The sequence below is a fragment of the Zalophus californianus genome, chromosome 14 (assembly GCF_009762305.2).
Source record: "Zalophus californianus isolate mZalCal1 chromosome 14, mZalCal1.pri.v2, whole genome shotgun sequence".
Classification (NCBI taxonomy): domain Eukaryota; kingdom Metazoa; phylum Chordata; class Mammalia; order Carnivora; family Otariidae; genus Zalophus; species Zalophus californianus.
Genome location: NC_045608.1, coordinates 38,062,582 through 38,076,096, shown reverse-complemented (window position 1 = coordinate 38,076,096; position 13,515 = coordinate 38,062,582). Strand labels below are relative to the sequence as shown.

At 35.9% G+C, this 13,515-nt stretch overlaps 1 protein-coding gene across 6 annotated transcripts in view; it reads right to left on the bottom strand.

Moving 5' to 3' along the window:
- The window catches only part of L3MBTL4 (L3MBTL histone methyl-lysine binding protein 4), a 501,743-nt gene that overhangs the window by 113,506 nt on the left and 374,722 nt on the right, over positions 1-13,515 (bottom strand). For all 6 annotated transcript variants that reach the window (XM_027577144.1, XM_027577148.1, XM_027577147.2 and 3 more), the window contains exon 16: positions 12,056-12,126. In XM_027577144.1, the coding sequence (XP_027432945.1) occupies positions 12,056-12,126 (71 nt within the window). The remainder of the gene's footprint in view (positions 1-12,055; positions 12,127-13,515) is intronic.

Below are 13,515 nucleotides of genomic sequence, written 5' to 3'. Positions count from 1 at the left end.
TGTATGGTGATTAACATAACAATAAAAAATAAAAAAAATACCTAGGAGAAGGAACGCTGGATCATATGGTAGTTGTGTGTTTAGTTTTAGAAAGAAACTGCCAGGGGAGCCCGAGTGGCTCAGTCATTGAACGTCTGTCTTCGGCTTGGGTCATGATCCCGGCGTCCTGGGATCGAGCCCTACATCAGGCTCCTGCTCCGTGGGGAGCCTGTTTCTCCCTCTCACACTCCCCCTGCTTGTGTTCCTTCTCTCGCTGTCTCTCTCTCTCTGTCAAATAAATAAATAAATAAATCTTTTAAAAAAGTCTTAAAAAAAAAAAGAAAGAAACTGCCAGACTCTTCCTAACTGGCCATGCTGTTTTGTGTTCTCAGCTGCACTGAATGACAGTGCCTGTTGTTCCAAAACCTCACTGCTTTGGGGAATTTTGGCCATCTGAACAGCTGTATAGGGGTATCGCATTGTTGTGATTTTCAGTTCCCTGATGACATAGGATGTTGAGTATCTTTTCATGTGCTCATTTACATCTCTGTCTGTTAAAGTTTCTGTTCATATCTTTGCCCTCTTAAAAAGTGGGTTGTCTTCTTATGGTTAATTCTTAACAGTTCTTTGTATATTTTGGACACAAGTCTTTTATCAGATATATGTTTACTAAATATTTTCTCCCAGTCTGTGGCATGTCTTTTCATTTGCTTGACAGTGTCTTTCACAGAACAGAAGTTTTAAGTTTTAATGGAATCCAACTTCTCGCATTTCTCTTTTATGGGTTGTGCTTTTGGTGTTGTATTTAAGAACTCATTGCCAAACACAAAGTTATCTAGATTTTCTCTTATGTTGTCTCCTAGAAGTTTTATAGTTCTATGTCTTACATTGAGGTCCATGATCCATTTTGAATTTGTTGCACTTGTGATGTCTTTCTTTTTTTGTGTTTTCTCTCTCCCTCCCTTCTCTGATTTTAATGGAACATTTATGTAATTTGATTTTCTCCCCTTTCTTGGCATATTAATTATACTTTCTTTAAAATTTCATTCATTTCACTTATCTGTAAGCTAAAATCACCCCATAAATAGTTATGATGATTTTGAAAAGCACTTGAACTGTGATTTATTAGACCAATCAAGAATATGAAAAACAGGAGATTTTAACTTACCTCCATTTACCCCTTCTTTAATGTCCTTTCTTTATATAGGTCGGCCTTTCTGACTCATATCATTTTCTCTTTGAAGTACTTCTTTTAACATTTCTTTCAGGGCAGGTCTATTGGTGACAAATCCCCTCAGTTTTTGTTTGCTGAGAAAGTCTATTCCTCCTTCACTTTTGAGTGATAATTTCCCTGTGTTCAGAATTGTTGTTTGTGGAGTTTTTTTTTTCCTTTTACCACTTTAAGTATTTCACCCTACTCTCCTTTTGCTTAGATGGCTTCTGAAGAAAGTCCAGTGTAATTCTTATCATTGCTTCTCTATAGGTATTTTTTTCTCTGACTTCTTTCAAGGTTTTCTGTCTTCAATTTTTTGTAGTTTGAATATGGTATACCTAGGTGTAGAATTTTTCATATTCATCCTCCTTAGTGTTTTTGTGCTTCCTGGATCTGGGGTTTGGTGTCTTTCGATTTTGGAAAATTCTCGGCCATTATTATTTCAAATATTTCTTCTGCTCTTGTTTATCTTTTTTCAGATCTTCCCATTACATGTATTTTATACTCTTTGTAATGGTTCCTCAGTTTGGATATTCTGTAGCATCTTTTTCATTTTCCTCTTTGCTTTTCAGTTTGGGAAATTCTACCAACATCGCTTCAAACTCACTGATCCTTTCATTGGCCATATCCGGTCTAATGATGAGCCTATCCAAAGCATTCTTCATTTCTCTTAGTGTTTTTGATTTCGAGCATTTCCTACTGATTCCTTTTTAGAGTTTCCATCTCTCTGCCTATATTACCTCTCTATTCTTGCATATTGTCTTTTTTCCATTAGAGTTCTTACCATAGTTATTTAATTACATAGCTATATCATGGTTAAATCCCCAGTCTGATAATTCCAAAATGTCTGCCATATCTGAGTCTGGTTCTGATGCTTGCTTTATCTCTTCACTCTGTGGTGGGTTTGTTTTGCCTCTTAGCATGCTTTGTAGTTTTTGTTGAAAGCCAGACATGATGTATCAGATAATAGGAGCTTAGGTAAAAGGTCTTTGGTATGAGATTATATTTTAAAACAGCCAGCAGTTAGGCTGCTCAATGTTTGGTTCATCTGTACATGTCAGAGGCTTCAACTTCCTCTAGTGTCTTGTTTCTTTCTCTATCATTTTTGGGTTTTGCTAGAAACTCCTTAAACAGAGTATGTATCTCAGAGTTCTCTGTTATAAATCTACTGTTATTATATTGGAGTCCTATTAATGGGGGGTCAACGTACTGGTGGGGAAAGTGGTCTAGAGTCTTATGATTAAAACCAGTTTTTTGTTTTTGATTTTGTTTATGGGCTTGAGTCCCTGTGGCCTTAAGAAGAGTTTCTTAGCCTTTTTGTTTTCCCTTCCCTTATGTGAGACACACAGCTAGAGAGGATTGAAGCTTTACCTGCCTTTCCCCCAGGACATATAAACCACTGGCAAAGTAGTTTCCCTTGAGGGCATGACCTCCACTCTCTGATGGATCTGCTGATTTTCAGTTTGTTCAGCCTCTTTCTTTCAAGGATGAGAGTGATGACTTACACATCAGAACTGAAACCAACAATCTGTGTTTTACCTGTGATGATTCCCATGGACAAACAATGTCAGTAAGAAGGCTATGGCAGAATGACTGAGTGACTTCTTCCCTCAGCTCCCTGTGAAAGCAAACCCACAGGGCATGAACCCCAAGAAGGCCCTTAAAATTCAGTGTTTACACAGCTCATAGCGTAAGTCAGTTTTCTAAATAATATAATACACAAAGTGTAACCACTGGTAATTTTCTATGTTTCTATCTATTCTTTACCTAAACTAAAAATGGCAGAATGTATTTTCACCAAATTTAAAGGACATGTGAGTAGCAGTCTCTAACCTAATGAAGAAATTATGCAGTAAGCATGAAATTCACTGTTAGCACTTCCAAACTCTGAGCTATCAGTGTCTGTGGAGCTGCAACTGGGGTCATTGCTGGTCTGAAGGGTCATGCCACACAGACCGAGACAGATGCCTGGACAGAGAGAACACGAATTTCAAAGATGAGCCTCAAAAACCACCCCCACAAAACCAAAACCCCAGAGCTGATATAAATATCAATTTGCTATTAAGCTCCTTCTCTCAGGCACTATGTAGCATGCTCCAGGGTAAGGAGCAACAACTTAGTCCTTCAGTGGTGGTTACTCCCACAAATGTCCACATAAAATTGTATGAGTATTTACTGTGTCTTTGTTTTAAATATAAAGGATGGAAAAAATAAATATGTTCATGAATCAGCACTTAATTAAATAAATTATGGTAGAATCACCCAGTGAAACTCTGTAGCTGTTAAGCAAGAATATGGCAGGAATTCTACTCCCAGTTATGATGGAGTAGCTTCCGTAGACTAACCCTCCTACAAAGGATGACAAGAAAAGCAGGCCTGCAGATGATTCAGATTGGTATTATAAGGCACAGAATTAATAACTGTGACTAAAGTGTTTAAGAAATTAGATGGCAAAATAAAGAATTTTACTTGAGAATTAGAACTCATTTTAAAAATCATAATGTGTTGGGGAACCTGGGTGGCTCAGTCAGTTAAGTGTCTGACTTTTGGTTTTGGCTCAGGTCATGATGTCAGGGTTGTGAGATTAAGCTCCACGTCAGGCTTTATGCTCAGCAAGGAGTCTGCTTGAGATTCTCTCTCTCCCTCTTCCCCTCCCAACCCCCGATCTCTCTCTCTCTCAAATAAATAATCATAATGTGAAAATTCCAGAACTGAAATATGCAAAAAGTTAACTAAAAATTCACTGGGGAGAGTAGCTTGGAGATTGTTGAAGAGAGTTTTAGTGATCTTGAAGAAAGGTTAGTGGAAAAAAAAATTCAAACTGAAGTATATAGTTCAAAAAGGAAGGAAAACACAGAAAATAGCATATAAGACATATGAACAAGAAACAGTATAATATATTTGTAGATCAAATCTTAAGAGGAGGAGGAGAATGGAGCATAAGCAATATTTGAAGAGGTTAACAGTCAAGAAAAATTTCGAAGTAATGAAAGTCATATATATACCCACAGACTTAAGAAGCACTATGAATCCCCCAAAGACAGAGAGAACTACATCTGAGCACTTCATAATAAAACTTCTGAAAATCAAAGACAACATATTAATCTAAGCAGCTGTAGACAATAAGATATACTCCAACACACATTCCCCTCAAAGGAGACACAATAAAACCTCAAATGACTTCTTGAGGCAGTCAGAAGACAATGAGATATCATCTTTAAAACCAGAAAAAAAATTAACTGCCAATCCAGAATTCTATAACCAGCAAAAATATTCTTCAAAAGTTATGGCAAAAGAAAGACATTCATGGAAAAGAAAAAACATAGCTAGGAATCACTCTAAAAGAAATACAGAAAGGAGCCTTTCATAGAGGAAAAATGATCCTATACAAAGATGGCTATTATACTAGCTACAATATCTACTAAAAGAAAAAGAAAAATGTACCACCAACAAGGCAAAACAGGGGAAATGGTATAATAAAATCAATTATTGGTTAATAAAAAATAAAGCAAGAAATATAAAAATAAACATGACACTATTAAGAAAAATAGAGAACAATTATTAAAATGATCGTTATAAACCCAACTTAATGGTAATAACATTGCATATAAAAGTATTAAATACTCCAATTAAAAAGACTACTACAATCAGATGGATATCAAAGTAAATATCACATGCTTCTTGCAAGGGACATACTGAAATATAAACACAAGAGATGAGACTACAAAAGGATGGAAAGACTAACATTAACCATCCAAATGCTAACCAGAGAAAACTGATGTGTGAATGTTAATACCAGACAGAGTAGACTTTAGGGAAAGAAGTACTAGGAGAAGTAAAGATATATTTCAAACTGATAAAAGGGGAAATTGATTAGGAATATAAAATAAATCTAAGGTTACATTAACCTAATAACATAGTCTGAAAATATATATAGTAAAAGGATAAATATTTAATTCCACAATCACAGAAGAGGGATTTAACACAAAGCAGAAAAACCAAGCAGACAAAAAAAAAAGAAGAAATATCAGTAAAAATAAAGAAGATCTAATAACATGATTAACAAACTCATTGTTCAGAATGTTTTCTGACCACAGTAGAATAAAGCTAGAAATCAATAAAGAAAAGATAATAAAACTTACAAGTATCTGGAAATGAAGCATTATACATCAACCTATAGATAAAATAATCCACAGTGTAATGAGAAAATATTTTGGAATTAATGGTTATGAAATTTGACAAATCAAAAATAATTTAATGTGGGAAAGTGATCTTAGATTAATACTAATAGCTTTAAGTGCATACATTAAAAATTCATGATCCAGGCAATCATTTAAAGGGGTTAGAGAAACAATAACAATAAACCACAAAAAAGTGGAATCAGGAAGACTGAAGACTGAAATATAATAGCAGAAATTAAAAGAGAAAACAAATACACAGTAGAAAAAATCAACGTAGTCCAAAAGTAAGAAATTTTAAAAATCTAAAGTACTCAATGTATTAAGGAAATTGAATCTATAATTAAAATTCTTCCCATTAAAAAAGTCCAGATAGCTTTTCTGGTGAATTTATCTAAATAGTTAAGAAAGAAATGTCACTATTCTTACATAAATTCTTTGTGGGAATGGAAAAAGAGCACATCCTCCCAGTTCATTTTATGAGGTCATCATACTCTTCATACCAAAACACGAGGTCTTTACGAGAAAGAAAAGTCACAGACCTACTCCTCTTATGAACATATTTGAAAAAGTCCTTTATAAAATATAGAATTTCTCACTCGGCATGACCTAAATACAAGGTGAGCTTAATAATCAATGGGGAAAATTGATTTCTCCATGACCTTTGCCAATTTTGATCAAAAGATTAAAAATATTTTACTGTTGACTATAATTGTATAGGGAGACTTAAAAAATAGTAGGGGTAATATTTTTAGTCCACTGTGATTTAAAACATTAAAAACATTATTATGTTTTATTTCTTCCTAAAAATCCTATCAGAGGCGAGCAGTGTTGGCTTTCCTCTTGTCCTACACATACGATACAGAGCAAGCTTTGTTTCTATGCTTTGGTAAATTGTTATACTCCTTTCCAAGTTTGGATCAGCTTCCAACATTTTATCTTTTACATCTGCAATGCTCTGAAGTATCTAGAGAGTCCTTTAACGTGAAGGCATCCTCTTGCAGGACATATTCGCCTGTTTGTCCCAGGCATCTTCTCATTTATGTCTCAGAGTCTGTTTTCCCTGAGTTCCTCTGACAGCACAGTCAGTGTCTCTCGAACGGGGGCAGCGCCAGCTGCCATGGTTGGCTATTTTTTCTATAAATCTGGTGACATCTGATCAGAATTTCACTTCCAGTTTATCACTTTGTTTCTTTACCGTACTTTCATATGTGGGGGCCAGTGGAGTGTCCACTTTTGTAAAAGATCCCCTGTGTTTATCACTGGGAGCAAGTAGGCCATGCAACTACATGCTTTGCTGTCAGTAGGTGAACGGAGCAACAGATGTGCTCAGACCAATCACTGACAGCCTTTGAAAGAAGAGCTATTATTGGTCACTGATCATTATGCAGATCTGTTAGGTAGGTAGTGATTTGTGGACTAAAGGGCTAGCACTTTGTGCCATGGTCCACAGTTAACACACAGGTAACTGAAAGCTGAATTGTGTTTTTAGGAGATGGAATTATTTAATTAAACCATGGTGGCTGAAATTCACTGCATATTCAGCAAAGTGAGGTCTACGTGTATTGGTAAAGAAATACTGGTTCTATGTTTTGATCAGGGTGCTGGTACATGAATATTCATTTATTGAAATTCTTTGAGTAATACACATCTAATTCACATACTTTTCTAAAAATATGATACATCTCAATAAGAAATTTCCTTAAGAATCATTGTGATTCACCACATTAACAAAATAAAGAGAAAAACCATGTGATCATCCAAATAGATGCAGAAAAAGCATTTGCTAAAATTCAATCCCTATTCATAAAAATAAAAACACAAACTAAAAGAGGAGGCGGTTTTCTCAGCCTATTAAAGGGCACTACAAAAAACTACAGTAAACCTCATATTTAATAGTAAACTTCTGAATGCTTTCCTCCTGAGACTGAGAATGAGACAAAGATACCTTGCCATCACATATCTATTCAACATTATACTGGAGGTTCTGGCTCAGAAAAACTGCTTAACATTATTGAAAACTATTAGAGAATGCCTAATTAAATGGAAGAATGTACCATGCTCATGAATTAGAGAATGCCAATTCACCTGGAATTGATTTATACATTCACCGCAATTCCAGTCAAAATCAGAGTATGTTGTTTGGGGTGTGTGTAAATAGACAAGCTCTTTAGATATGTGAAGGAACAAGAATAGCCAGGCAATCCTAAAGAAAAAGAACAAAATTGGAGGAGTGGTGTTTTTGGCTATCAGGATTTATGATATAAAGTTAAAAAGTTATAGTAATTAAACCAGTATGGTACTGGCATGAGAATAGACAAGCCAATGGAACAGAACACAATCCAGAAACAGACCCATATATACATGGTCACTTGATTTATGATGAGCAATAGGGGAAAAGAAGGTCTTTTTTACTACCTGATGCTGGGTCAACTGAATATTCATATAAAAGTGAATCTTGGGTCCTATGTTATACCATGTATAAAAAATCAGCTCCAGGTGATTTTTAATCTGAAAGATCAAACAATAAAGATTCTAGAATAAAAAACAGCAGAAAATCTTCATGAACATACAATAGGCAAATTTTTTAAAACAGGACACCGGAAGTGCTAACCAGAATGGAAAGGATTAATGGACTCTATTAAATTTTGGACTTTGTATTTATCACAAGGGCCCATTAAGAGAGTGAAATGGCAAATCATAGACTGGAGAAGATATCTGGAATATATCTAACCAGCAATGGACTTGTTTGCAGAAATCAAGAATTCCTATACATCAATAAGAAAAGGACAATCTAAAAGACAAATGGGAAAGATATTTCACAGAAGAGGATATTCAAATAGCCAATAAACACGAAAATGTGTTCAAGCCCATTTGGCCTCAGGGAAATGCAAAATTAAAATCATAATTAAATAGTACTGCAAACCCAAATAAATGGTTAAGATTAGGGACTGACAATATTAACTGCTGGCAAGGATGTGGAGTACCTGCAATTTCCAAACCATGCTGGCAAGAATGTATTGGTGCAACCACTTTGTAAAAATATTTGACACCAGCTCCTAAATGCAAGCCCATTCAATTGCCCAGAAATTTCCCTCTTCGGTCTGTATTCTACAGAAATGCACACACAGATCCACCAAATCACATGCAAGAATGTTCCTAGCAGTACCATTGCTGAGAGGGCAGAACTGAAAGCAACCAATATTAAAATGGACAGATAAATTGTGGCATCTTCATAAAATTGAGTAATATGCAGTACTGAGAATAAGCAAAAAATCAAACCATGATTCGAATGAATCTCACAAACATAATGTTAGCAAAAAGAGTCAGACATACAAGGATACATATTGTGTGATTTCAATTATAAAGTGATCAAAACAGGGCAAAGAGACTGACAGTGACAGAAATCAGAAAAGTGACTGTCCTGTCAGGAGGTGGTAATTGGACAGCATGAGCTGGGCTTCCACTCAGATTCTATTTCTTGACCCAAATGGTGATTAAATGAGGGTAATCTCTTGAACTCATCTAAAACTATGACTTAAACAATAAAAGAACCTAGCAGGTGTACATGATAGCCATGATATACCAGCAACTAGAGGAAAAAAGTCAATTGTAATTCACCAAATATGAGTCTATACTGGTAACAAAACAAAAAGGTGAACTATTATATCCAAAATAAATTTGTGAGGGATTTATTAACAATGTTTACCTTTTTCATGCATATCTCTTGTGTTATTTTTTGCTTTATGAAATTTTTGGATTTGTAAAAAAGTGAGCCTTAGTTACACATTTGAGAAAAACAGTAAACAGTTAAAAGTTTTTTAGCTCAACATTCCACAATACCAAAGATGTCCCTTGGGGTAGGGCACTGTGGTGGCCTTGACACTGACATGTGTCTGTGGTACCCAGTAGCTGAGTGTTGGCTGCTCTGGTTCTGGGCTCTCTAAGTGGGCCGAAGGGCAGATCACTAAGACGAGCAGGTCCTTTATACTCAATGGAAATTGAGTGCTTTAATTAGCTTCACTCAACTTGTACTCAAAGGAAGAGATTTTGTGCAGTTCTCTGTGGAACATTCACTGAGCAAAGGTAAAAACCTGAAAGGCCACCACACAGATGCCCAACTCAAGTCCAGAGAAGGGATGTGGTGCAGCAGATATGGCAACAATATCTTCATGCATTATTTTCCTTAACAAAAGGCAGAAAAAAGAACTACCATTTGCCATGTCTCATGCATAACACTCAAATATGCTTACCTATAAACCTGTAGATTAGTAAGACAAACTCTAACTTCTGTCAGTTTTACTACCAGACAGCCTTTCAGATAATCATGTTTTCCTCAATAAATTTATATAGCTAATTAAAATTTTCTACCATCCGGGGTGCCTGGGTGGCTCAGTCGTTAAGCGTCTGCCTTCGGCTCAGGTCATGATCTCAGAGTCCTGGGATCGAGCCCCGCATCCGACTCCCTGCTCAGCGGGGAGTCTGCTTCTCCCTCTCCCACTCCCCCTGCTTGTGTTCCCTCTCTCGCTGTCTCTCTCTCTGTCAAATAGATAAATAAAATCTTAAAAAAAAAATTTCTACCACCCCATCTTACTTTTATACATTATTATGGTAAAGGAAAAAATGTAGTATCTCTAAGAAGCATCCTTGAACATTATGGGTAGATTTTTTATTTTATCTCTGCCAAGAATAGCTATTGCGAATAAAATGATTTAGAAAACAAAGATGTTTCAAGTAAAAATTGAAAACATGCCCAAGATATGAAAAACACAAGCTGCATGCACATGTGTACACATGTACACACAATCTTTAAATATCAAAAGTATAACATTTCCCCTCATAGGAGAAATGGAGAACACATTTTAGCCCATTTTCCTTTTTAAAAAAGTATTCCTGATGAATTAAGAAGGTGTTATTTTAGATCTATACCCAGAACAACAAGAGTAGGAACTTGGAATTTATGCTCAGATTTATAGGCTTACAAAAAATAAGAGGAAAATACTAAATAATCGTTTAATGTCACAATCACACCCTGAACTCTCCCTTTCCTATGGCGACTTTCATTCAGAGCAACTTCCTTTTTTTCTCTATAAAGTAATGTTCCTCTCTTTTGTTCTCTAGATTTGCCCGTGCTTTTACCGGAGATTGCTTGTCCGTAATTGCAATTCTTTGCTATTCCCAAATAAACTCATTTTGCTGGTAAAATAACTGGCTCTATTATTTTTAAGGTCAGCATTAAACCTTTTAAAAATGATGCAGGAAAGAATAAGTACACAGTGAACAAGTTAGAAGAGATTTCATCTTTCACATTAATGCAAATGCATTTTGCTAGTGATATTTTTTATTTTTATCAGGATGATCCTCATTACTACTTTTACTATGTGAATTACAAAATTGACTGTGTATCTGTTTTAACAGGAACATATACATAATTACTCTGTGGAGATATTTTCAAAAGTGTCAAAATATGAATTAAAACACTGACACTTTTTAAGGGCTCCTTATAGGGCTCCAAAGCACATGTTGTTTACAGAACGGAGGCTTGGTAAAATGGATTAGAACATTTGTATGGAGCAGTTTCTAAAATATCAGTCATTTATTTTATTTAAAGCAATGTTCAGATCTGATGATATTACCCAGAAATGCTTCTGGTTAGGGAGAAACATGTACATGTACAATGAAACCAAAGTAACTTAACTGCCTTCCATTTTCTGAGGAAAAGATTCCTCCTCCCTTCTTGGCTGAGATGAAATCAAGAGCCGTTCCAGCTGCAAGCTGAGCTTGGTCCCTGCCTGAGGTGAACAGGTTAGCTTTGCTCAGAGATGTCATAGCTCTTTTTGGTCGATGGCTGCCAAGCACACTCTTTTTCTCTTAAGAAAAGTCTAACGGGTAATGGGTAGATGGAGATGAGTGCAGTGCTACCAAGTTGTGCTAATTTGCTGTGCTTTTGGCCAGGGCAGCAGAAAACTCACTAATTTTCTTTTTCTCTGGAAGAGGAACAGGGCTCCTGCCGTGTTCTGGGAGATATAAACATGCAGAACGATTATAGCTGAAGACATAGGATACTAATTACAAGTTACCAATGTTTCATCTGATCATATAAAAGTTATTGCACTAAATGAACACAACTAAGGGGAAACTTATTCCTTAGCTTGTTATAATATAACCTCAAAATTATAGATGAAATTCTGTATATATCGAACCTCAACTGGAAAGAAACAGAATTAAATGAAAGCATGCAATTCTTTTTCCTACACTCCAATAATCCTTCAGCTTTTAGTTTTAAGTTTAAATAAAACTTTTCCCCTAACAACCTTCTTGGCTGTCTTAATAATGAGGTACATTTCCTAGTCCCTCAACATATAAAAATGCCATGAGACGCTCCCTGTTTCCCTCCTTCATGCCCTCTGCAGACGACAGAGATTCCACCACTGAGACCTTTACTTGGATAGGTTTTGATTTGTCTTATCATGAATGAGGATCACAGAAATTACAGTCTAGTCCTTTCACTTTAAAAATGAAAAAAATCAAGGTTGGGGTGGAGAAGTAATGGAACCTACTTGTCTGTAAGGTTGGGACTAGGCCACAAATCCCCTCCTGGAATGATAAAACGAACCCAGCAAACAAGACATTCTTCACAACAAAAAGCATAGTCTGTGTTTTTGCTAGTGTTTTTGTTTTTTACCTCTGAAGAGATTATCCAAGTCAATATCTTCTTTTCCTTTGATTTTCAAACACTTTGCCTGCTGTACAAGTCTGGGCAAAGAACAGAAATAAAATCTAGATTTATTATCCAGTGAGGTAAGAATCAATCATGACAGCAGCACAAATTTAAATAGAAACCACAGGGTAAACAGTAGTGAATTGACAGGTATTTTGCTGCACTGAGGCTTGTTACAGTTTTTCTTCAGTTTAAGATTTTTAAAATATATTTTCGGTCAGAAACTCTAACTTTGAAACCTACAACTTGAAAGCTCTCCCCCCTCCAACTCTTATTCATTCTCTTACAGTAGAAAGTTTCTAGAACTCTCTGGGGAATAATCTCTTCAGGTTCTGAGGAGGAGCTATCAGGGATGATAAGGGACGGTATGGTAGTAAGTGGGTAAATAGTAATTGCTAATGATGATTTTAGTTCTTAGTTTAATCAAAAGATTATAGACATTGTGCTTAAACAACTATATAAAGTAATTTAGTTACACAGTTGAATGTCAGAGAATTAATTAACTTTTAAAATGCTCCTGTATGCAGTAAGGACCAATTTTATAACTCTTCCATCATGCAACTTTACTAAAACTTGAGGCTCATGGTTTGTAATGAATATGGAAGTTTCTAAAATGAAACTTTTCCAGTGTTGCTAATTACCTAGTAATTAATTTTAAGTAGAGAGACCTTGAGATAGTTGATTAATTTATCCATATATATTTACGATTTTCATGAAAATTATAATAGCTTGCTTTGCAAACGCATGTTCCTATTGCACTTGTACAGCAGCCCTCTCCTCTTATCCTCACTGACAAACTTTCAAGTCTGTTTCAATATCTGTTTTAGATGAGGATCCCGATTCAGTCACCAAAACCTTACACAGGAACCTAAATGACGTATATATAATTGGAAGTCATTTTATCTATAAATTCTATATGTCATGGTAAAAACATATTCTATCAGTTAGATATATATATATTTTTTACCATTAGACATTTTTTAAAGATTTTATTTATTTATTTGGCAGAGAGAGAGAGAGTAAAAGCAGGGGGAGCAGCAGTGGGAGGGAGAGAAGCAGGCTCGATCCTGTGGGACTCCATCCCAGGACCCTGGGATCATGACCTGAGCTGAAGGCAGACACTTAACCGACTGAGCCACCCAGGGACCCCTCATTAGACATCTTTTAATAAAAAATGCAAGAAATGGAGAAAGAATTTCTTTTGAAATCCCACCTTGGACCTTAAAAGAAAGCCCTACATAGCTACTATGGAACATCCTAGCCCGGGGTAGCGAAGCTGAAGTGTAGTGTGGAGACCAGCACCCTCAGCAGAGAAAACCTGCATCCAGGCTCTAGGCTTGTATCCCAGAGCTCATTTCTAAACTCTATATATAGGTCTCAACTTCCCAAAATGCAAAAGGAAGCTGGACTTGCTTTACAGGGTT